Source organism: Hippocampus guttulatus, chromosome 13 (assembly GCF_054856545.1).
Source record: "Hippocampus guttulatus isolate MCC_2025c chromosome 13, RoL_Hgut_1.0, whole genome shotgun sequence".
Classification (NCBI taxonomy): Eukaryota; Metazoa; Chordata; class Actinopteri; order Syngnathiformes; family Syngnathidae; genus Hippocampus; species Hippocampus guttulatus.
This window is the reverse complement of record NC_141273.1, coordinates 14,781,168-14,806,102: the sequence shown is the minus strand read 5'-3', so window position 1 is coordinate 14,806,102 and position 24,935 is coordinate 14,781,168. Positions and strand designations below refer to the sequence as shown.

The 24,935-nt window shown below is 44.8% G+C and overlaps 2 protein-coding genes, 1 long non-coding RNA gene, 1 pseudogene and 2 gene segments (V, D, J or C); 4 read left to right on the top strand and 2 right to left on the bottom strand.

Annotated features, from left to right (window-relative positions):
• The first annotated feature begins 653 nt into the window (after positions 1–653).
• LOC147196508 (uncharacterized) lies at positions 654–12,510 on the top strand. Of its 2 annotated transcripts, none has more exons than XM_086126768.1 (9): positions 654–834; positions 8,953–9,363; positions 10,190–10,251; positions 10,497–10,571; positions 10,687–10,855; positions 10,944–11,051; positions 11,822–11,870; positions 11,966–12,147; positions 12,356–12,510. In XM_086126768.1, exons 2-8 carry the CDS (start codon positions 8,989–8,991, stop codon positions 12,100–12,102), a joined length of 975 nt encoding a protein of 324 aa, XP_085982894.1. In that variant the 5' UTR covers positions 654–834; positions 8,953–8,988; the 3' UTR covers positions 12,103–12,147; positions 12,356–12,510. The 2 variants fall into 2 exon arrangements, with proteins under 2 accessions (XP_085982894.1, XP_085982893.1); XM_086126767.1 differs by having other exon boundaries at positions 656–834; positions 12,342–12,510.
• LOC147196509 (uncharacterized) lies at positions 3,425–4,337 on the bottom strand (annotated as a pseudogene).
• LOC147196505 (uncharacterized) lies at positions 12,341–19,743 on the bottom strand. Its single transcript, XR_015102626.1, has 3 exons — positions 19,298–19,743; positions 14,470–14,500; positions 12,341–12,470 (listed from the first exon to the last, which is right to left on the bottom strand). It is a non-coding gene; the product is annotated as an uncharacterized LOC147196505 (long non-coding RNA).
• On the top strand, positions 14,979–16,960 carry LOC147196507 (T cell receptor beta variable 5-6-like). The segment is given in 2 exon segments: positions 14,979–15,412; positions 15,912–16,960. Coding segments are annotated over 2 exon segments (375 nt in total).
• Positions 17,008–17,868, top strand: LOC147196506 (Ig kappa chain V region BS-5-like). The segment is given in 2 exon segments: positions 17,008–17,201; positions 17,326–17,868. Coding segments are annotated over 2 exon segments (351 nt in total).
• Positions 17,997–24,722, top strand: LOC147196504 (T cell receptor beta constant 2). Of its 4 annotated transcripts, none has more exons than XM_086126769.1 (8): positions 17,997–18,142; positions 18,536–18,616; positions 18,691–18,820; positions 20,080–20,254; positions 20,342–20,465; positions 22,848–23,198; positions 24,115–24,135; positions 24,219–24,722. In XM_086126769.1, the coding sequence occupies exons 5-8, from the start codon at positions 20,390–20,392 to the stop codon at positions 24,407–24,409; spliced, it is 639 nt and encodes a 212-aa protein (XP_085982895.1). In that variant the 5' UTR covers positions 17,997–18,142; positions 18,536–18,616; positions 18,691–18,820; positions 20,080–20,254; positions 20,342–20,389; the 3' UTR covers positions 24,410–24,722. The 4 variants fall into 4 exon arrangements, with proteins under 4 accessions (XP_085982895.1, XP_085982897.1, XP_085982898.1 ...); XM_086126771.1 differs by having other exon boundaries at positions 18,026–18,616; positions 24,219–24,325; positions 24,634–24,722; XM_086126772.1 differs by lacking the exon at positions 24,115–24,135 and having other exon boundaries at positions 18,026–18,616; positions 24,219–24,325; positions 24,634–24,722.
• The last annotated feature ends 213 nt before the right edge of the window (positions 24,723–24,935 follow it).

Here is a 24,935-nt window from a genome sequence, read left to right as displayed (position 1 = left end):
GCAGGTGAAGCCGGACCACCTTGTCCACCATTGTGGCTCCAAGTGCAGCAGAGTGCAACCTTCAAACTGGATCAAGATGGCCGTCGGAGCGGCGGCGTTGATACTGGACCAACGTGTTTAGCATTATGGCTAATGGTACACCAGCAGAAGTGGTTGCCAATAATAATAATGATAATTATAAATAATAATCACAATAATGCATTATTCAATTAAACATTAGTTTAAAGAAAGTTTGTATTTTATAAACTCAAAATTTTGACTTAATTTGGATATAAAGTGCAACAAAAGGTAACAGCTGACAAGCGAAACAGCATCATAATGGAGGCGAATGTGATCATTATTTTAATCTGGTATATGTTATGTTTCAAGCGATTGACGAGACAAATCTGTCACCCGCATAATTTGAACATAAACGTGGATGTCACTAAATTGCTCAAAAAGCCAGCGTGGCTAACAGCGCAAGCGGCTAGCACCTTAGCCACCAGCTGTCACCTCAAATTTAGTCGGTTCGTTTTTAACTTTGCTGATTTGTCAACCAAAATGAAGACAAGGCGATCTTTGGGGGGGTTAATGGCGTGTTCTAGCGCACTAGCTCTACATCCTGGTCGGAGGTCTCGGAGCTGTAATCTGAATAAAATTGTTATATTCAAATGGAGAATCTTTCAACCTAAAGGTCGGGTGACATAACAAAGCGCTTTGATGACTTTAAAGAAGCTTTTGGGATCAGTTTGTCCTACACGTCTGTGGGTGGACGTCCACGCATCTCTCCAAGCAAGTCTAGGAGTTTCTCGCACTCCACGGGGTCGGGGAGGAACCTTGATGAGAGTACAGTTGGTGAGTACAGCAACATGTCCAATGTGTCTCCACTGACATATTACAAGTTGTATTACCAAGTACAAATTGATAATGCATATGAAATATTTTTGTTACAGCTCTTGTATTGGGATTTGTAATGGGGTCATATTTCTGATTTGAATACAGCTCGTGCGAGGTCAATTCGAGTTCACATTACAGTATATTGCACACACTTATGTAGCTACGTATTTGTGCCATTGGTGGTGGAGGGGTTCCAGATTTGGTGTTAAATTTTATATTTAGTTTAGCCCCATGGATAATGTGGTTCACATAGTTGATTCACATGTATCTGATGTGGGCTCAATTTCCATTCATATGGATACAGCTAATGTATTTAAATGTGCATGCAATTGGTATTGTAGTGGAGCTCATGATTGTTTTGTGGACCGGTGATAGTGAAATTAGTTCCCAAAATTGGCAATACTTTTGTCGATCTCAAATAGTGAAGTTAGTTCCCAAAGCTCCAATCCCCCCCCCCCCCCCCCGAAATTGGAACATCCAGTAACAAATGGTCAGACTCACTTCATTGATCCCAATCCCCATCATTGTTTTAAAAGTTAGTGAGAGGCAGATTTAAGACTGTTAATTAATCTTTTATTCACCATGTACTATGATGTAATGTATTACATAACAATGCAGCTGTATCTCGGGCTGTACAATTCATTTCAAACTAACATCACAGTGTAGTTGAATGCAATTTATAAATTGCAAAGGCTGTATTTTTTGGCCAGGAAACTACTTCATTTTTAGCATTGTTTTAATCTGAATTAGAATTATTTTTGTGTTTATGCCGCACAAGTTTTATAATATACTGTCAGAGATTTTCTCGGACAAAGTTAAAGAAATGACTCGGCACACAGGAAAATTGTCTTCAATATCGGCGGAAGCGGATCTCTGAGAGCGAACGACGGTTAGTTGCTCCGCGATCACACTCGCCTCCCTCTCCGCCGGTTCGAACTTTTATTGCAAAATACAAGAAAGACACTGCCCCCGAGATTTGCACCCCGCGCCCCCCGGCAATGATCTGATTTACCCGAATACACAAGTCAGAGACTTTGCTGATGACTAATGTCCACCTGGGCGCGACAGCTGTTCCCAAACTGTCTTTTGGTATTCAACGACTCTTTGTTCCCAATTTGTTTATTCCCACTCTGTGATTGAATTTAGCCTTCGCCCCCCTTGCTTTGACGTGATTACTCAAGAAAAGGCCCTCCGCCCAAACGGCCGACACCTCTGCGCTGCGCTGAGCATGTCTAGACATGCCCAAATTAACCGAAACTTTAAACATGATACAATTTTGTTCGTAGATTTCTCTATCATTCCCACCTCTTTATCATAATTAAAGTTTCGTCAAACGCCCAGGTGACATTGATATGCAATTGCACGGGTGGGAAGAAAAACTGTCCTTGGGGGGGGGGGGGGGGGGGGGTGACAAAATCAGGACAGAAAACCCTTCCCGGGCAATGGCTGTACATTAAATGAAAATCAAAATCTAACAAAACTAACTACTATATACAAAGTAAGCCAACCCAAGAACATCAAACACTCACATCTGCAATGCTTTTCTGTGAAGTCGTCATACGGGCTTACATAAGGTTCCAGTAAATCAATCACTAAAGTCAGTGTTAACATAATCTTCGTCAGACTCCGTGTGCACCTGTTGGTACTCCGACATGGCCACAGTCAGGTGAGCCGCCACTTCACTTTGATAGCATCCATGAATTTGGCAGCACAACCTCTGACCAGCGGGATCGCGCAAGCGACACGAAAACACAAAAAGAAAAAGATACCAACAATCGTCTCCTGCCTCCCGACGTCGAATCCCATGGGGCAAGTCACTCCTTCTGTGGGCCTGTGTGCCCACCGTGACTGCTCTTAGGCCCATAAGGATGATGCCGATGCCGATGATGATGTTGCTGATGCATAGGCAACGCTTGACTGCCCTTCCTGTGGTCTTTCTTGAGAGGGGTGCGTTTACCACGGAAAACCCTCTCTCCCACTGTGGTCTTTCGGCGGCACGCAAGGTCAGTCAGTGCACTTGGACTTGGGTGCTGATTCTCCTTCCTGGGACTGGCGTCGCTAGGCCCCTCAACCTCAAACCGAAGGAGTTTGCACTGCGACTGGTGGATCCAGCCTTCGCGTCCTTCAATCTTGGCCGTAGTTTTTGTTGTTGCAATCACTTGGGAGGGGCCATTCCAGCGTTCACTGTCCCAGACAATTCGCCCAATGCTTTCACGACAGTTCCCGAATCATCGCGAGCGCTCAAAGACAGTTCAACCCATTTTGAAAACACATCAACAATGACAAGACAGTATCGTTTCCCTTACAAAATTGTTTTGAAAAATGCATAAACCCATGTGTATGATAATATTGGTGCACTTGTGTTATCATCGCTATCATCCCCCCTGTTGACACGTGACAAGCCATGTGTCAACTTCGCGGCGCACTCGGAGAGATTGGAAGCCAACGTTTCCCGTCTTTCAATTTCTCTATCCCTGCGTCATCCGGTTGTGCTCTCTTATTTGTCCAATATTTTCGTTCTGTGTGAGTTGCAAAAATTTGTCTTGATTTCAAATCATCCTGTGTTGTGTCCTGTGCCTCTATTGTTAGTACGTCCCGTGTTACTGCCAATTTGTCAGCTGAAATGAACGGCCGGAGTAGTCATCACTTTCCAATTGATGTATTGACGCACCCAGCCATCCTGTGTTTACTCGCACCCCGGATTGGCGGGGGAGGGGGTCCACAGGTGGTTTGGAACGGAGCTCACAAGGTTATTCATGTTTTTCCACTCACATTGCTCTGGTTTGCCGAGCGGTATGAAAATGTGTTGCCCTTGTGAGAGGAGGGGCTTGACCGCCCTTCCTACCCGTGCTGTGGCGAAACACCACTGATCTTTCCAATACACGTGCTCAACAACAATACCCTGGGGTTGCAGGCCCAGAAAAACTTTAGTGTAGTCAGGGTCTGGTCCTGGTGTCTGCTTACGTCTTATAGTCACGTGCAGGTTGTTCGCCGTTTGCACGTTACCTCCTGGCTTTAATTTGGTACCTGCCAATCGAACTAGACATTCGGAACTCCGAGTTACGTCATCGTTCGGCAAATCGAGTGTCCAAAAATAGCGATCATCATCTTGACTATTCCCCATGCGGGCTTCAACCTGGCCCTTGTGATTTACGACGGTGTAAATCTCGAGTTGCGTTTGAGCATCCCGTCCCAATAAGTTATGTGGACAGCGAGAATTTAACGCGGCTTCGACGAGTGCCTTCCGATTTGGGTCTGTGGGGGAAGTAATGGTTACTGTTTGCGATAACGCCTCCCGAGAATCCGTATTTCTTTTTCCACTTTTTCACGAATCGCGTTGACCCTCTGCAGTCAATTTCAGCTAATCGTGTGTTTTCAATGATCGCCTCTACATCGTGACGTGCTGTTGTCTGCTGTGTTCCGCTCAATCGCCAACAACCCGAGGACTTCCGTGTCGCCATGTTGCCTAGCAACAGCTGGAAGCGTTTACAGGTACTTTACAAACCGAAAAGAAAAAACAAAAATCGCGATCTAGATCTGGGTCGTCACCCGAAAACAAACGGTATGTGCCCGCGCCGGAGTTTATATGGGTTACGTTACCACAATAGCGTGATCGCCAATCACACTTATGCCCTAACACAAAACCATACGCATACATACGCCGAGGTGGTCAACCTCTGCAGGAAGGCAGCGCTTCCTTACCGTTGATGCTTCGCAAGAAACGGTATCTAAATGAGCCGATGCTCTCACAGATGCGCTTGGGCTCTGTGTCCCGGGAATCTAATTTCCCCCGTACCGCTAACCACGAAACGGTACTCGAGCTAGCCTACTCCTCTTCGGCATTAACTCGTCTAATTCCGTCATTCAGTGGAGATAACCGACTACGCAACGGTTTCTCCACCACGCCGACTGACCTTATTTTTCCGACAATTGTCCCGATGCCGAGCTGAACCCAGGTCCGTTGGATGATGGCGCTTGCTCGCTCCTCGCGGTGTCCGGTGCGGGGCTGGCTCCTCCTGGAAAAATCTCCACAAGGTCTGGTTGGCTTCGGAGGCGCAAAACGCGCGATCAGCCACGGATCGTCCACCGGAGGAGATCGGAGAGTCCAACAAAAAAGCTCAAATCCGTTCGAACAAGCACATCATCCTGCCGACAACGCCAAGTTTCTGTCAGAGATTTTCTCGGACAAAGTTAAAGAAATGACTCGGCACACAAGAAAATTGTCTTCAATATCGGCGGAAGCGGATCTCTGAGAGCGAACGACGGTTAGTTGCTCCGCGATCACACTCGCCTCCCTCTCCGCCGGTTCGAACTTTTATTGCAAAATACAAGAAAGACACTGCCCCCGAGATTTGCACCCCGCGCCCCCCGGTCCGGCCCCCCGGCAATGATCTGATTTACCCGAATACACAAGTCACAGACTTTGCTGATGACTAATGTCCACCTGGGCGCGACAGCTGTTCCCAAACTGTCTTTTGGTATTCAACGACTCTTTGTTCCAAATTTGTTTATTCCCACTCTGTGATTGAATTTAGCCTTCGGCCCCCTTGCTTTGACGTGATTACTCAAGAAAAGGCCCTCCGCCCAAACGGCCGACACCTCTGCGCTGCGCTGAGCATGTCTAGACATGCCCAAATTAACCGAAACTTTAAACATGATACAATTTTGTTCGTAGATTTCTCTATCATATACCATGTTGCCCAAAGTAGACACTGACTGCCGGTCAAACTCTGATGTAAGTTAACAGCTCTTAATTGATTCAATGCTGTTATTGTAATACAGACACATTTATTGATTGTGTTTGTGGGAACAGAATTTGCATGGGGGGGGGAGAATTTTTTTTAATGACAATATTGAAGGGGGGAACATCATATTATTTTTTCTATACAATGAAGTAGTGATGGGTCCAGCGACACCGATGCGTTGACGCATGCGCCGGGCTCACAGAGCAAACCACGTGTCGGTGCATGTGCTGCTTCATTACGTCACGTGATTGACGCGTGAACTGCACCGGCGCAGTTTAGACTGCATCGGCTGCTTGGCACAGTCCAGTTTGCGCCACTTAGTCCAGGGGGCGTTGACTCAGTGCAGGGGGTGTTGACGCAGCAAAAGCCCGCACAGTGTCTCTAAATAGGAAGTGCGTTTGGCGACACGATGCCGACTGCCGAAACAAGCCAGACCTCACCCTCGCTCGAATAAAAATATATGTTTGGGCAATACGGAAAACACACTGATTATCAGCAAAAATGTGTCCGTCTGACTTCGAGCGGCATGTCGGCTGTCATATAATAGGCTATTATTATGAGAAGTGGTTTATGAACGTCTGTACTGTACGTCATACTCCAGTTGATTGAGAGGTCCCGCCTATAAGGGGGAGTTCCAGAAAATGACTGCGAGTGAGCACACCGCATGCTTGATGACTCTGCCACGTTATTAAAAGTCATATAAAACGTAAACCTTGTCTGCTGACCATCATTACATCGGCTAGGCTAGCTTAGCTGTTGTCGTAGTTCAAAGCTTAATATGTGGAGTGTTTTGGGTCGGCGCCGCGAGTACGTGCTCGCGCTCACCCGCGCACAGCTGAGACGAGCTTCACTCGAGTGACGTTGCTACAGTACGTGCATATTATGGAGCAGCTTCCGGACAAACACAAATTGTCCGCCGTGTAGAGCCATTTTGATCTCCTTTTGGAGAATAAGGTATTTATTAAAATCTCCTTGTCTCACCAAGTGCCTCTCGGATTTTTGACATGTCTTATTCCATTGTGTTGCGTGTTTCTCCACAACAGGGGAAATAGCATGCATTAAACACAGACTGAAATTTAAAACACTGGAGCATCTTATTTTTCTAAATCAAAATTTGTGAAGACAAAGCCCACAAGCATCCTCATTCACATGATTGAAACATTGAATGATACAATATGAATGCATGGATGTGAATGATATCGTCAAGGATCAATGTCATCTTTATTGTCAAATATGCTTTATGTATGACATGCAGCATAGATGAAATTTCTTCCTCTCAATCCTCAGTGCATATATGCATGCAAACATGCTGTGCATTAAACACACAGCTAAGAAAGGATAGCTACACTGTATAAAAAAAGACGTAATCTGAACAGTATAGACAATATAAACAACATAAACAATGGCGCTTGTGGCTAGTGCATTGTATACACTTCAAATCAGTTAGTTCAGCCTGTCAAGTGGGTTGGCTGCAGGGATTTTGAAGGTCCAGCAGGTGGCAGTGGTCAGCGACAGTATCAACACAGTGTGTCATTGTGTCGACACGCCTCATGGACCCATCACTACAATGAAGCCATTTACTGCGTTTGTCACGTTGCGAGGTGGTGGACCCCAAAAAGCAGGCAGGAGCAGGGTGTATTTGAAGAATTGTATTTAAAACAAAGAAAACTAAATCCAAAACAAATAAAGTCCAAAGTATCAAACAAAAACTATGACTAAAGCCAAAACATAATGAACTAAACATGACAGAAACTAAGATCAAACAGCAACACACATGACAGTAGCAAGAAGTAACAGCAACACGCATGACAGTAGCAAGAAGCAACAATGACCCGACACCGAGTGTTCGGGCTAGGAGTCCTTTTAAAGCCCTAATTAGTTACGACCAACAGGTGTGCAGCTTCCGGGGGAGCCCTACAGTGCCACCTGTTGGTCCCTAAACCGAATCATGACAGTACCCCTCCCTCAAGGGACGGATCCCAGACGTCCCAAAGTTGTCCAAAAGGGTTACCTCGCTGGGGAACAGGAACTAAAAGCGACGGCAACCCTTGCCTCGCCGCAGAACAAGAACACACGCGACGGCGACCTTCGCCTCGCCGAAATACAGGAACTATAAGCGACGGTGACCTTCACCTCGCCAGGGAACAGGAGCAAAAGCGACGGCAATCCTGTTGGCTGGGCGTGGCCTGACGTGGACGGAGCTCGACATAACGGGGCACAAGGAACAGCCAGACGTGAACAGGGGCTCGGCCTGACGTGGGCGTGGACGTGGCACGGCTCGTCGTCGACGTGAATGTGACTCAACTCCAACAGACACGTGACGAGCCTCGGCTCAACGTAGACGCGGATGGGGCTCGGCCCACCGTAGACGCGGCTTGACGAGACGAAAACAGGACAGCCGCATCACCAGCGCTGCCTGAAAGGGGAAAGGGGTGTCGGCCGCAGACGCGCTCCGCCAGGCACATGGTGGAACAGGGACCAATCCGTAGTACCTGCGGGGTCCAGGGGTCGGGTCATTCTGTCACGTTGCGAGGTGGACCCCAAAAAGCAGGCAGGAGGGAGGGAGGAGCAGGGTGTATTTGAAGAATTGTATTTAAAACAAAGAAAACTAAATCCAAAACAAAGTCCAAAGTATCAAACAAAAACTATGACTAAAGCCAAAACATAATGAACTAAACATGACAGAAACTAAGATCAAACAGCAACACACATGACAGTAGCAAGAAGCAACAATGACCCGACACTGAGTGTTCGGGCTCGGAGTCCTTTTAAAGCCCTAATTAGTTATGACCAACAGGTGTGCAGCTTCCGGGGAGCCCTACAGTGCCACCTGTTGGTCCCTAAACTGAATCATGACAGTGTTTTCTTTTCGTTTACTTTGTTGTCTGCAGCCAGGTTCCATTGAAAATGAGGATCTGTTCTCAGCTGCCTTGCCTATAATGTATTTAAAGGATAAATTAAAAAAAAAACAACAACATATGATTGATTCTTGTTCAGAACAGACCTGTTGGCTGCAGCCAGAAGTCTTATGTAGCGGCTAGCGGACATACAGTAAATAACTTTAGAGTTCCAGTATAACAGTTATGGATATTGTATTAGATCTTGGGGTTGATGATTAGCTTGTGTGGTCCATTGCTAATGTAGTGGTTCACAGAACTGACTTGAATGCAGCCAGGGCGGGCTTGATCTTCACTCAATTGTTTTTTAGTTTTTTTTGTTTGTTTGTTTTTTTATTGTGCATGTTAAATTGCTCCATGTACAGCACTTTGTTTGCAGCGATGGCTGTTTGAAAGTGCTCTATAAATACTGTTGACTTGACTTTTTGTCTCAGGAGATTTTAAGCGCCTGACGGTCAGGAGTGAACAGCATGGAGCAGTTTCAGACGCTCCCCACCGACGAGGATGTCAAATGGGACAAGCTGCTGGACAACATCATGAAGTCAGCCGACGCCATCCTGTGGGGCACCTCATCGACCAACACCCCGCTGCCGCTGCCACTGCCTCCCCCACCCTCCCCTCCATCCCCGAAAGAAGAGGCCCGTCCGCTGGCCATTGCAACTGCGGCGAGCGAGCACAAAGGGGCGACAGATTTGCTGCCCCTGGCGAGCGGTCAAGATCACATGGAGCTGCTGATGGAGGGCCAGCCCCTGGATGTAGACGATGAACTCTCCAACGTTCTGGATGACTTTTGGTTGCCCGACTACTTGGGCGGCCAACCGGGCTCCATCAACATCCAAGACCAGGTAACCTTCACACCCTCCAGCACTTGTTATGGCTCTTATTTAAGCTCGCGCATTTAAAGAAATGTGAGGGGGGGGGGGGGGGGGTACAAAAGTATTCAGGTATAGTAATCATGCGCTCTGAAAGCAGTTGGGTCAAAAATAATAGAGTCAAAAAGGGGCTGACCCAATTTTGGGTGTTGTTTCATTTTTCACCCCAAAAGTTCGGTCAAATGTAGAACACCCCAAAAATAAAAACAACTATATATATATATATTTTTTTTTTTGGTCATTCATTTGACCCAACTTTTTGGGTTCAATAAATAAACCAAATAGTTGTGTGGTGACATTTGACCCAATGTGGGTTATTTTTGATTTAATAAACAAAGCGAGAAGTTGGGTCAGTCACATGACACAATTTGGGTTATTTTTTTTGACCCACCTGCTTTTAGAGTGTACTCTTAAAACTGCTGGGACAAAAACAACAATAATTTGGGTCAGAAATTGGACCGACGCACTACTACTAATTTGACGCACTATTGGCCTCTTTTGTACAAAAAAAAATGTTGTTTTGCTTGTTATCCTTTTGACTCAACTTTTGGGATTCAGTAAATACTCCAAAAAGGTGGTGGGGTCACTTTTGACCCAATTTGGGATTCTTATTGACCCAACTGTGTTCAGAGTGTAAAACGGCTGGGTCAAAAAACCAACAAAAAAAAAAATCAGTCCAAAATTGGACCAACCCACTACTTATCAAACCTTGTTACCAGATTCCAACGCTATCTGGTTCGAGTGGACATTGCTGCTTTGCAAAGTTTCTCGTGCGTGTGCACATGCGCTTTCTCCCCAGGATGACAACGTCGCAGTGATGCCAGTGCACGACGGCATGAACCAGCCTCTTCTTGGAAGGCTGTAAGTGACAAAAACAACACGAGCGCTGAGAACTTTTAAGTATTGCTCAAGGTTCATAAGTGTTCGGATCTGGGCCCCAGGCCTTAACTTTGACACCCATGTTCTAATGCGTTTTTTTATTTTTTTTTTTTACTTGGTATTCCCACGGGTTTTTAAATCTTAATTTTGACATTGGTGAACTCATTTTATTTTTGGTAGTCTTGATAAAAGTCTATAGCGTGTCGTGTGTATGCGTGTGCATGTAGTAATGGCGAGATGATGTGTGGGGCCTCCTCGTCATCTGACACCATTGAACCTCCAACAGAAGCATCACAGACCATGTAAGTAGAAAAACAAGCTAAATCAACTCCTGCAGCACTCTTATCATGCGCGTGCGTGCATGCGTGTGTGTGTGTGTGTGTGTGTGTGCGTGTGTGTGTATGTGTGTGTGTCTAGCTGTAGTAGCAGCAAAAGCCAATGTTATGGCCAGCAGGAAGCCAACCGGCCGTACATCAAGAAGCCGCCCAACGCTTTCATGCTCTTTCGCAAAGAACAGAGTCCCAACGTCGTCGCCCAGTTCAACATCACCAACTCGGCGGCAGTCAATAAAATCCTGGGCAGGATGGTAAAGTAACCCCCCACCCCACCCCTCAATCTTTGTATTCTCATCCGGCGCGTCGGCATGTGTGAGGACCTGTTGTGGGCGTCCACAGTGGAAGTCGCTGCCCAAAAAGCTGCAAGCCAAGTATTACCAGCAAGCTGAAGAGCACAAAATCCTCCACAGTCTGCAGCATCCTGACTGGTCCTGCACAGAAAACTATGTAAGACTAAAAAAACACAGTATCAGGCTTTCACGGAATGTAACATTTTTTGTTGTTGACAAAGCAAACGGTTTGGTCAAAAATGAAGCCAAGTGTGCTTGCTTAAAGCCCTGTAGAGAGGGGTTATGCGCAACCGACTTGGAAAATGTCCTCACTTCATACTGCTGAGTATTATAATAGAACTGTTTGTCTTCTAGAACTATGGATGAGTTTTTATTTTATTCATTTATTTTTTGCACTTGGATGACTGTCAGAAGGACACTGGACAAAAAAAATCCTTTGGTTTCATTGGGTTGACATAATTTGGACATGTACATTGTGAATGATTAAAATGTGTTTGGGTAACATATCTCGTTATCCACACATCCATCCATTTTCGGATCCGCTTATCCTCACAAGGGGGGTGGGGGGTGCTGGAGCCTATCCCAGCCGTCGTCAATCGCAGGGCACACAAAGTCGAACAAGCATCCACGCTTATACTCACACCTAAGGACAATTATGAGTGTTCAATCAGCAAACTCCACACAGGAAGGCTGGAGCTGGAATCGAACCCGGTACCTCTTCACTGTGAGGTCGACGTGCTAAAAACTCGACTACCGGGCCGCATATTTCATCATATTGGAATATTTTTAAGGAAAAGAGTAGAAAATGATATCAGATGACCACATGTTAATCAGGTGCAACTGAAAGCGAAGCACTTTTTTTTCCCCAGCGTTGCACGCACAATGGCGACTGAGCGAAACCGATTGAGATTTATTTCTGTGCGGCAGGGCAAAAAGAGGAAACGCGATCGCAGCAGGCACAGCACCAGCGGCCCAAGTAAGTCGTGTCTCGCACCCGCTGCCATAACAGTCGGCACACCCACACAAATGTGTCTTATCATCCCCCCCTCCCACCCCACACATTCCATGCAGGGTCACTAGAAGACGGCGCGGCGGCGGAACTGTGCTGCGGCGGCATGGGCCACGCCCCCGGCGAGGATGCGCTGTCACACTACCACAAGAGCGTCGTCGGGGAGACGCACACATACGCGCACACGCGTGGCTGCTGACATCACCACGGATTGGGCTCGCGCTCCCCCCGGCTGTAAAGCGAGGTACCCCTGAACACCCATTAAAAAGAGTTCAACAGTCGCTCGCATATTTTTACGAATTTACTTTCATCTCGGAAACATCTGAACATTTCTTGATTGAACGTGTTTAAACAAAGCGCAGTAAATAACTGGAAAAAAAAACTTGCCTGGCCACTTTGGGTGTCACAAAAACTTTTTTTATCATGTGCTAACTGGAGGACACACGGCGTAGGTCAGGAGGAGGACACTCAGGTGCAGGACGCAATCGTGAGTGGCGTTGGAAAGCGAGACAACAGTGATGGACACCATGATGTCTTTTGCTGCTGAGAAGATCAACATGGCAGCATCTGCGGGAAGAAAAGGAATGAATAAATATTTTCCAATACATTTTGTGATCCACAAGATATATTTTGAGGGGATTTTTGGGGTGGGGGGGAGTGGAGATGGGAGGGTTTTATCTCAAAAACATAATTGTAAAATTGACATTGTAAAAAACAATTTTTTGTCAGACGTTTTTTTTTCTCAAATACGCAACTTTTTTCTTTAGTTTTTCTCAAAATGTTTTGGACAAAAAAGCCTCCCGACTTTCTCAAAAGTTTTTTTATGTCTTAAAAATATACATAAATCTACATGTGAATTGATTGGTTTTTTTTTAATATGACTTGTCAAGTCAAATTTGTTCTAAAAATTGAGAAAAGTCTTACCATTGCTTTTGAAAGTATATGTGAGCCGTCACCTTATTGTGGAGGAGGTGTTGACACCTTTTAATGATGGAAAAAATTTGGCTCACAATTTCCCTCGCCCGGATGCGGGTCACCGGGTCCCCGTCCTGAGCCGGGCGAGCCCAGCCGGGTGTAGCCCGAAAATATAATGTGGGTTCCCCTTCCTACCACCTGTGGAGGGCGCCAAATAGGTCTGGTGCTCTTGAGTGGCCTCCAAAGGCTCGGACCCTGGCGGTCGATCCCTGGTTCTAGAAGCTGGCTCTTGGAGGATGGAAAGTCGCCGAGCTGATGTGCAAGGCAGAGAAGCTGAGTCGACTCGCCTCCACACGTAACTTTGGTTCTGGTACCAATTCCCTCATGAGGGGTAAGACTCTTTAAAGTTGGGGGAAGAGCTGCATAGCAGATGTCCCTCCGAGATCAAAACGTTCAACTTTAACATGTATGTTTTTTCCTCCACAGCTTATTTTGTATAAAATAACATTAGAAATGTGCATGTCTCCCCCCCAAAAATAGGCACAGTAATAGATTTTTATTTTGCATTCTTAAACACACATTGATGGACTGGGTTACTTCAAGGAAGTACAATACAGGAAAAGAAAGGTGCGGCCGAATGACACGAGTCTACTGGTATGCCGGAAATCATTGAATGTCTTCATCTTTCCGGCGAACACTTGGCCGCCATGTGTACTTTGTTCCTGTACTCCCTTGCACTTATTTACATCCCCGCCGGTGCCGTCATCAAAAAGATGGGACCAAATCCCCGCCGACGCCATCAAAGCGGCGGGCGACGACTTGTCCGTGAGCTGCAACCACTCCGCCCAACGAGGTTTGCACATGATCTGGTACAAGCAGACCTCTTTGGCTGCCGGCTTCACCCGAGTGGCCCGGACGGGCTCGAAAAATGTGGCGGAGGACGGCAACGCGTACGCCGCTCGCTCGTCGCTTGGCGTCAGCCGCCTCCGCCCTTCTGAGAACGGGGTGGTGTACTTTTGCGCCGCCACCGAGGCGCGCACCGCCATGCGCGACCATCGGCCCCGCCACAAAAACGGCATCCGTTGGCTTTCGTACACAGGTGCAAGCGCAGTCGTGCCGCCTCCCAGCCCTATTTCGCGGTTTGTTTTTCATGTGTCTCCTGTGCTGTGACGTAAAAACGTTAATATTCCCCCCCCCTTTTTTTTTTTAACAATACATGTTTGTGAAAAGTCTTAGGTAACATCACACTGCTTGGAGATGGTCCTATAACCTTTACCCTTCCTTGCTTCCTGTTGTCCATATTTAGTGTGTTTGTCCACCGCGTCACCAAACAGCAGCGACTACACCGTTGAAATAGGGCGGATCACTGCTTAAAGTTTGAATGTCATGATGGACACCTTGCTTAAACAGGACCCAATGGTCAAATTATTTTAAGGCCTGATTGATCAAAGAAGTTTTCCCCGTAGCGCCCACTAGAAGGCGATAGAGGCAAGCTTTCCACCATTGCAAAGACTCTCAAACCATACCGATGATAAAGATTCAGGTACAATTTTCCAAAGTACTAATGGAAAATCCAACATGAAAAATATCAAATTTTATAATAATTAAGAAATAGTAGGATAAAAGTCTCATGAAAATACAAAATACTTACAATTTCCACTGAGTGTTCCTTTTGGGAGTTCCTTGAGTGAGAGAAAGGAAAATATAAAACATTAGCGTTGTACTAGTAATGTATAGCAAAAATGTTTTTAAATTGTAATACACTGATTAAATGTAAATTACATGTATGCCTTACGATTGGCGGTGTCATGATTTGGTTTGGGACCAACAGGTGGCACTGTAGGGCTTACCCTGCAGCTGCACACCTGTTGGTCGTTATGTCATTATGTAATTGTTTAAAAAACAACCACTCGGTGTCGGGTCATTGTTGCTGTTCTTTTGCTGCTGTCATGTTTGTTCTGGTAGTGTTTTGGTTATTGATAGTTTTTGTTTCAGTCATGGTTTTGTTTGCTACTTTGGATTCTTTTTCTTTTCAGGACTTTGTTTGTTTTGGATTTAGTTTTCTTTGTTTTAAATACAATTCATCAAGGACAACCTGCTCCTTTCTCCTGCCTGCTTTTTGGGGTCCACCACCACCACCTCGCAACGTGACAGGCGGGTAACCAATCTTTTTATTTTTTTTCAACGTCTGCGCTTCCGCAACTCCCGAACGAACGCGCCTCTTCCGGTAACGAAACCACTTCCTGCTTTTCTTCGCCAATCAGATGCAAGCAACATAAAAATGTTTCAGCAATTATTAAACAGAATATGATTTAGGTAACTAACATAAAAGAATATAATGATCAAATATAAAATGATTATAATTAACAATTTGACATAATCTTGCATCAATAATGAAAAGCAATATGTAACTAAAAACCTTGAGCAAGAAATTTAGGCTGTTTAGGGGTTAACAAGAGGCTCGGAGCCAATCACCTCGCGTCGACCGCTGCTCTTCATCAGACGAGATCATTTAGAATTAACCTCATATGACCCAGCAGACATGATATTTCTCTTGTTGCTGAGAATTGCCGCCAGCGTTACCCTGCTCTCAGGTAACCTTGTCCATCATCAACACGGCCGCTTTATGCTAACCTAATGTTTTTTTTATTCACTCCTTCAGCAGGAAAACAAACATTTATGTCCGCCAAAGACTCAATCGTCTTTGACAACGTTTGTTTACTCGGTTGACTTTTGATAATTCATGACAATATTTGCATTATGTCCATTGAATCTGCAAAATCCACTTGGAGGTTCACAAATGTTAGATTTGTAGACTTGTAAGGAAAATTAATCAAAGCGCCACCGTTCGATTTGCGAAGGATTCAAAAGGGTATTCTCGGTTTTTGAAAAAGACTAAAATAAAATTATGTAACGTTTACGAAAACCCGTTTTAGGTTTATCCAAGGCTGCAAATGCTTTCTTTGGGTTTACCTTTTAATCATCTGTGCTGTTTACGTATGATAAACCATTATTGAAATAAGTATGTTTGTTAACTTTGATTATTTATTTTTAAAAAAAGTCCATTTGGTGATTTTTTTTTTTCTTTTTCAGGAGCGAATGTCACACAAACACCCCCCGACATCATTAAGGCAGTGGGACACTCGGTCACACTTCAATGTTCTCACAACATAGGGACCTACGACCAGATACTGTGGTATCAGCAAGGTATTGTGGGCATGCAGCTCATTGGGTACATGTACTACGAAGCCACCCAAATGGAGCCCGACTATGATCAGATAAAGCTTGAGGGCAGTGCCCGACCTGGCAAAACGTGCAAGATGGTCATCTCCAAGCTGAGCCCAAGCAGCAGCGCTACTTATTATTGTGCAGCAAGCTCACACGGTGCAGTGTTGTTCGAAATCATTAAATCATAAACCTTATGTCACACAAAGCCCACATCCCCCATTTCAACATTTTCTGATAACCCCCTCATGATGCCCCCACCCCAAATACAACATCGCACCTGGATCAAACCAATCCGAGCACTCTTATTAAGAGTGTTGGGGGGGGGGGGGGGCATCTGTTGGTTGGTTACACGCCGACAGACATGTAAGATAAGTTTGTCAAAAACATGGGAGAAAACCATGTTGGGTTAAAGTGGGACTAAATTGACTTTAACAAACCAAATGTAGGTGGTTTTGGTGGCATCGAAGTCACTGCAAAGTTGAAATCCCAGATTTGTTTCTAAATACATCATACATATTTCAAGATTAATTGTTGAAAACCTGACAAAACTGAGAACTATGTCGTACTGTATTACGTAGAAGTCAAGTTAATACTCTATATTTGTCCCTGTGTCGGTTTTCCTGAATTTGCTTGCAATTAGCTCTCGCTGGCCAGGGACCGCTACCCACTTTTTGTGCCAGAAAGCGAACAAACCCCCTTAGCTAGCTAGCTACATCTCCTCAGTTTGTCAACCAAAAACCGTGTGTGCGTGTGCGTGTGCGTGTGCGTGTGTGTGTGTGAAAAATGAATCCCACTGAGTCGCTCTGAACCAATCAGGACGGGAAAATGCTGACACCCCCTTAATATTCTAGCGGCCCCTGCATATTGAATCTGAAATCTGATTGGTTCAGATTCTTTGAAAATAAAAATTTTAAAAATCGATCATGTTTCAGTTGAACGGCGCCTGCAGTCCTGCGTCTGAAGGCCTTGTGAAGTTTGCGCTGATACAGCAAACTCGCCACAAGCCAACTGGGTCTCAGCCAATCCGCTGGCTTCGGCTGCTCCTCTTTTATCAGATGAGTTGCGAGTGTGCATCATAGCAACCCTCAAGTGAAGCAGACGACACGATGTACCTGACGTTGCTGAGCGTTGCTGCCAGCGTTACTCTTCTCTCAGGTAACTGTGGACGTCAACGGCACAGCGATGCTATGCAAAGCTCATTATTTTGTGCGTTATGTTTGAACAATGCTTTACGAAACACATAAGTTTGGTGATTTTTAATTTTTTTTTTGTCTTTCAGGACAGCATGTCACACAAAACCCCACCGACCTCATTGAGGCAGTGGGCCGCACGGTTACGTTTGAGTGTTTACACAATATAACGAGCTACAACACGATTATGCTGTACCAGCAGCGTGGCCTGGGCATGCGGCTCATCGGCTACAGGTACTATGCAAACGACAACTTTGAGGATGGCCAGAAGAATGTGAAGTTCGAGGGGAGCTCAGAAGCCGGTAAAACGTGCAAGATCACCATCTCTGAGCTGCACGCGAAGAGCAGCGGCGTTTATTACTGTGCAGCTAGTTACCACGGTGTGGTCTAGTGCTATAACATCAAGTCATAAACCTTATCAGACCCCAAGCCCCCCTTTGCCCCCGTGCTGCCGCAACTCCTCCTGTTGCCATCATGCGCCGAGATCCAGAGCACTATTACGATAAGAGGTTCATCCAGCGGTTGCTCACCAGCCAGACGGTTCAGATAAGATCAGTGAATCAGTCTTGTTTGTTCAAAATTGTCATTGAGACTTTGGAAAGCACTTTGTTGGAATAAACGTTCATAAGTTATCCCATATTTACTCTTATTGTGGTTACAAAGAGTGTGACCTTGCAAGAACCACATTGCCAATCGGATACGTTTACTTATGAGTAGGTTGTCAGTCTAGGAGAGGCCGGTAAGGTTCCTGTGAGTGCTTTGAAGTTAACAGCTTCTGATAAAAGTGAACTGCTGCTAATGAAGATCACATCAACCGCAGGACGTCGCACTGTGGGACGTCAACAGCTGAAATCACGGACCACCGACCCCCATCTGACCACCTCAGGAATGAACTGTGTTCGCATGGTATGCCCCATTTGGAGGATTCATCACTGTTATGAAACACCCGCTTGGAAGATCGCGTATCGGGGACATCCTTTCAATAAATGCAAGGAGACAAACGCGGTTTCTTCAGAGTTGCCCCGTAATCTGTAACGGATTTACATGGCAGAGCCAGCTGGAGAGCTGCTCCGAGATTGTGAAACCGAGACACGTTTTTAGCGTACTCTCGCTTGCAAGAAAAACAAACATCATGCCTGCCTCCTGAGTCTTCCTGCATAGCGTCTGATTAACGGCAAAAAAAAGAAAAGAAACTAACACACTGATTGAAAAGTCTGCAGTTGTTCCACCTGGCAATAGTCTTTGACGCACCTCCTGCATGGTGCCGTGTCACTTCCTGTCTGACTTCCTGCAACACAGAGCCCCTGCTTGGTCACATATTGAGGATGACGCCACAACATCGCTTCATTATCTTGGTGGCCAACCTGGTCTGGATGACGGGTACGACTCCCTATCGCCAGTTAAAAAAAAAAAAAAATTCAGGAACTGTTGATGCATTTCCGTGTCTTTTTTAGGGGCACAATCCAGTGAAGACGTGGGGGTTTCCCAGACACCCCGTGACGTTTTCAGGAAAGCGGATGGCGACGAGATCACGCTGAGCTTAACGCAAACGCACCCCAACTGCGACACCATTCAGTGGTACAGGCGAGTATCAGGCGGCGCCCGATCCTTACAGCTGGTGGCCCTGGTCAACTACCAGAAGGCTTCGGTGGAGCCGGCCTTTACGGGTCGCGTCAATGTCAGCGGCGACGGCAGGACGGCGGCGCAACTCCGCATAGTAGCGCACAGGTGGCCTGATGACGGCGGCCATTTTCTTGCTGCCGCCAGTACACACGGCCTTGAAGGGGCCCGACAGTGCCCCACAAAAACCCTCCTTGAAAGAGAGGAGAACGGAAGCCAATTGTGACTTCGGATGTCACTTCAAAAGTCATCAAATGCACTACCGAAACCCCTTTGTGGGAATTAAGGAGTCCTGATGTGACAAAAAAAAAGTTTTAGTAGGATAGATTCCCCCCTACTAAAATTTAAGATAGGCAACACTAAAAGTTACCAAGACAAGACCATGACTGAGATGTTGTGTGTGTCTGTGTGCGTGAGAGAGAAAGAAAAAGAGAGCTACACCTGCTGAACCTCCCATCAAGATGTCTGCCATCAGACAGTGGCAAACGCTAGCTGTGTCTTTGCGTTATCTGAGGGCATTACAAAAACAGATTTTAAAAAAGGTGCAAGTGTTCACTGTACCTTGAGTTGCGTCGAAAATGCGGCGCCAAACTAGTGTCGTGGATTTTGACAACCTGGCCTTTAAGGGCGGAGTTCCTCTGGGCTCCTTCCTAGGGCCCATATCTCAACTCAACTGTATTTATAGAGCACTTTAAAACAACACAAAGTGGTGAAAATGGAGCAAAAATAATTCATACACCAACAAATGTCAAAGAAAAAAAAAGTTTTAAGACAAGTTGGAAATAAAGGAAAGCGAGGGGGCTTGCTGAACGTTCGGTATAAAAAATATCAATATCAAACCGTGTTGAGTTCATAGGAGGGATTGAGTATGTGTTACTGTGAGCATCTCTTTCCCTTCTTCTTCACCACACACAACTAGCAGCAGCAGCCTGGGAGAGATGCATGCTGAGATATGAGCGGCAGGTGACGGCGATGGCGCAGGAAGTGGGGCGGAGGGGGCAGAAAAATGGTGGAAGGGGGGTGCGAAAACCATGAAAAACCAGCATGCAGGTTTTTGAACAAAGCGTACACACTGTGTATACAGGGGGCCACGGTGATACAAGCCAATAGAAGGGCTGTACAAAAACCTCCCTCGCAAACATCATCCCTCATCAGACGTGAGAAGATGTCCCGCCTCCATCCATCCCCATCCATTCATTTCCAACACTGCTTATCCTGAACAGGGTCGCGGGAAGTTGCTGGAGCCTATCCCAGCTGACTCCGGGCAGAAGGCAGACTGCACCCTGGACTGGTCACCAGTCAGTCGCAGGGCACAGATAGAGACAAACAACCATTCACACGCACCTGCGCACCGTCACTGAGTGGGAACCGATTCCACAGTGCCCGCACACAAGTCAGGCGAGTGGACCGCAACACCGTCAGGTTTTAACCTTTTGGCCCAATTGTGTCCATGTATCCTCTTTTTATTTATTTTTTTTTTTACAGATGTGTTCATCCAAATGCTAACCTCACAGCTCAGCTTGCGAAGATCCCATGGACCAAGGTCAGAAAAAAGGAGCCTCTGCTGATGGGCATCTCTTTGGTGCAGTAACAAGGTTGAAATTTCCAGGTAGGACACAGGAACAAGCAAAGTTGAGCAAGTTTTCCAATGAAACTAAAATGGAAAAAAATTGAGTCGCTGCGGGTGGTGTCACGTATCAGGCAGCTACAGTGTGAGGCTTACATGGGTTATGAAGTTTTCTTTGGTGCAGGAACAAGGTTGACAGTTGACAGTTCTAAGTTTGATGCAGGAAGAAGCCAATGAAGGAATTGAATAGCTTTCTGAATTTTCCAGAAGAAAATGGTATGAAACCAAGTGTCACAAAATAAGTCGTTGCGGGTTGTTTTACATTTGGGACAGCTGTACGGTGACAATGCTGATCAAGTTTTCTTTAGCGCAGGAACAAGGTTAACCGTTTTGGGTAAGACACAGTAACAAGTCAATGTGAGGAATTTAAAATCTTCCAAAGTACACTGAAATTGTGAAAATCAGTAGTTGGCGGCAGGTTGCTTTTTGTGCACTAGACCGTTGCACTGTGACGGCTCGGAAGTCTTCTTTGGCGCAGGAACAAGGTTAACGGTTACAGGTAAGAAACAGAAACAAGACAATGTCAGGAGAACCAGTTTTGTATTAAATTAATGCGAAAGTGGTGGAAAATGAGCAGTTGTGGGTTGTTTTACGTACTAATTTGGATAGCTGCACTTGGGAACTTGCAAATGACGTTGTCATCGATGCAGTAACAAGATTGACAGGATTTTTTAAAATAAAAACCTCACGTGTTTGTCCAAAAATCAGGTTTATATGAAAACTAAAGCGCAGGTGAAAATGCATCGCGTGGTTTGGGGTGGACTGCTTCAGGTGCAGCTTACTTAACTGTAGTTTTGGTGAGGATGTTGATTTGGATTGACGCAAAGAAAAGAAAATGAATGCAGAAGTGAAAATCATTGTTGTTATGCTCATGAAAAAAAATCATGAGGTCTGTTGAAAATGTTTTCTTTACGAATCCCCAGTTCATTTTAGATGAAATCGTATTTGATGTTTCTGAAAACAAGCACGATAATTGATGGCAGATTCTAACTTGTCAACTAAGTGAACAAAAACTAGTACATCAGGTATGTTCAATACTTGAAATTGTCAGATGGTTATGAAATTGTACGTTAGCTGTACACTTGTCTCTCCTTGACAAAAAACTGCAATTTAGATTCCGTGTTGAAGAAAGGTTAGGTGAAGATTCAAAATACATGAAAAACAGCATGCAGCATGTCTTTAAAAAAACGTGTTTAGCTTCGTTAAAAAAAAGTATGCGAGGTCATCAAAGACTACCTCATATTTCATGTTCTGTGAGGGAATTGACTGAATCGTCTTTGTTGATGGAAAAAATGTTCAACAATTGCCTTTGATTTGTAAATTGGGGGGTTCGTTGTTTATGAATTGATAGTTGGACGCGTTTGAACGCAGCTTTATTTCCCAACGTCTATTTTCACAAACAGCAAGGGTCGATTTAAAGTCGGAGGTGTCAAAGCAAAGGATTAGACCGTGTTGCTTTAAGGACTCAAGGGAGAGCCGGGGAGGTGGAGAGGTTTGTGTGCCAGCTGGGCATCTCTGTGCTCGTTCAGCACAGCTTTTTTCGGCGCAGGAACCAAAGTCACCGTTTTAGGTAAGAAAAACGTGGATGTATGGCTCGAAGCGGGCGTGTAGCCCCTTTGAAGGTTTTGTTCGACCGAATGGTCAGAAGTGTTGACTTAAAGTGAATCGAGATGTGTTGATTTGGGTCAAGTTCGTTCTCAAGTGGGTTCAACGAGTCTGAAGTGGAGGTTTTCGCTTTTAGGTTTTTTTTCTCTGAGCCTTGTTTTTTCTTCCTCATCAGCTCATCTGCAATAAAACGTTTTTCTTTAGTCACCTCATTAAGCTGTGTCTTACTCTTTGACTTAGTAATTGAGTAGCTTTCGAGAATCTACAAAAAAAAAAAGTAGTTTCTCTTTTGGTGAAAAGCTTGTGTTTTACTCGAGCCGTATCGTTTAATAAAAAACATATTTATTGTAGAATTCATGTTTTGTTTCGGTTCATTGAGGACAATAAATCGTCTGATGCTTATTTTAAAAAACGTGCATTTGGTTTGGTGAAAACTGAAATCATCTCCAATGTTTCCCCAAAAAAACGACAATCTTGGTCTCTTGAAGACTCATTTGTTTTTCATGTTAGCAAAACATATGTTAGGTTAATTAAAGATTATACTATCGTCTATGTTAAAATAAAGACCTACTTAAGTTCACTGAAAAGTAAGCCGTCTTTGTTGTTCTCAAAAACCCGTTTTATTTTGGTTTTTTAAGATTATCTACGCAAGGTTCTTTGAAGACTGTAAATCATCATTTTGGGTATTAACGAAAAGGAGCGTTATGTCGTCTTTTTATGACCAATGATAATCATGTTACTTTTCTTGGCACCACACAGAACCAAATGCCAAAATCACGCTTCCCAAGGTGACGTTGTTCCCGCCTTCGGAGAAAGAGTGCACCAACGAGAAGGACAAAGAGACCAAGAAGAAGACGCTGGTCTGCGCTGCCAGCGACTTCTACCCCGACCACGTCAGCGTAGCCTGGATGGTGGACGAGCAGAAGAGGGAAACGGGCGTTGCTACGGACGCCGAGGCCCTGAGGCAAGGGGCCGGCTACAGCATCACCAGCACGCTCAGGGTCCCGGCGGACGAATGGTCACGCAGGAGCCGGAAGTTCACCTGCGTTGTCACGTTTTTCGATGGGAAGAATTATGTCGAGGTTCCAGAGTCCATCAGCGGCAACGATGGTGACTATCATTTTGTCCACTCCAAAAATGTCTTTGATGTTGACAAAAACACCTTCATTAGGATCACTGAAGACTACGTGGTCATTGATGTTGACAAATTCTCGCAAGTCGGGTTGACCGAACTCCTAAATCACCTTTGAGTTGGTGTTTATCAACACAGATTCTAAATCACCCTTGACATTAAAAAACATGTAATTAGGTAAATCAAAGACTGTAAATCGTATTTGATGTTTGCAGATGTATTCATATTTACAAAAACGTATTTGGCCTTTTCAAGATGCTACACTAATTTGTCAATAAAACGCTTCCAAAATTGTCTTTGATGCTCATGAAAACACCAGATTAGATTTAACCATCTCCAAATTGTCTTTGATGTTTACAGAAAGGATGAAAGACGCTACTTTGTCTGCTGTAAAAAAAAAAAAAAAAACATGTCGACGGAAGATCGTACATTGTCTTTGATGCTGAATTTATTGAAATGCTCATTAGCATTGATGTGAAGAAAAATGTCATGGCCTTTGATGTTTACTAAGCACATACATTAGGTTGAGGGTTGTCATGTCTTTGATGCTTCTAAAAAAATGCCCATTCGTTTTTTTATGTCTTTGAAAAAAAATGTACATCTAGGTCATTCTCGACTTTTAATGGCCTTTGCTGTTTATGCATCAAAGACGGCAAATCATCTTTGATGTTCACCAAAAAATTTAAAATTGGTTTATCGCAACGTGTAAATTATCTTTGATGTTCATAAAACATGCTAATTTGTCCCACGAAACAGTTGAAGTTTCTGAAGACCTGTTTCAGAATCATTTAAACAGTTTCAGATGTTCACACCAAAACATGCGTTGTCTTTGATGATGAATTACTTTAGATGCCATGACCTGATCGTTATCTTGTCTTCTCTTTATATACTCAGATGAAGACGGACAGAGTCGAGGTGATTGTTTTTTTTACGTTTAATCGAAACGCCTTAGCGGGTAGCGGCACTAAACGCTGTCCCGTCCGTCTTTTGCCCTCTAGAGAGCTTCCTGAAGTTGACTCAGAGCGCCAAGCTGTCATACGGCGTCCTGATCGCCAAGAGCTGCGTCTACGCCGCCTTTGTGGCCTTCCTGCTGTGGCGGATCAGGGTCGGTTGTTCCCAGAGCTTATCCTGTCCCGAGGACTACATTTTCTTTGAAGTTAACAAAAATGTCCTTGAAGATGGATATTGACCAAAACAAGTGTGTTAGATTCACGTGACACGAATCGTCTTTGATGCTAACCAAACGCTCAAAAAGGTTCATTGAAGACTCCAAACCGCCTTTTGACGTTTATCCATAACATGTAAGGCTAACCTAAGACGTGCCTCGAAACCATCGTCAGTGTTTCCATGTTTGTCATTGAATAAACAAGATTGACTTTGACACGTTTGCTCCAATTTTCTTGTTTGTTGCAGATGCCGTCTGGAAAAAACCACTAAAGGAGAAATATCTTTTATCTTGTATTTTTTTGTTGAATAAAAGTATTATTCAGTCACAACAACAATGTGCTTTGCTTGTCTTTGAATTCAAGTCACCTGCTTGATTATTTACTCCTGTTAATGAAATGTGCCTTTTTTTCTACGATTTGTTTTTTTGGGGGGGTGTACAAAAGTATGACATTTCTTTAGGAATTGACTTCTCAGCTCCATGTCACACATTTCCATTTTATTTCTACTATCAATTATATAGCATTTTATCCATTTAAAAAAGAAAACAG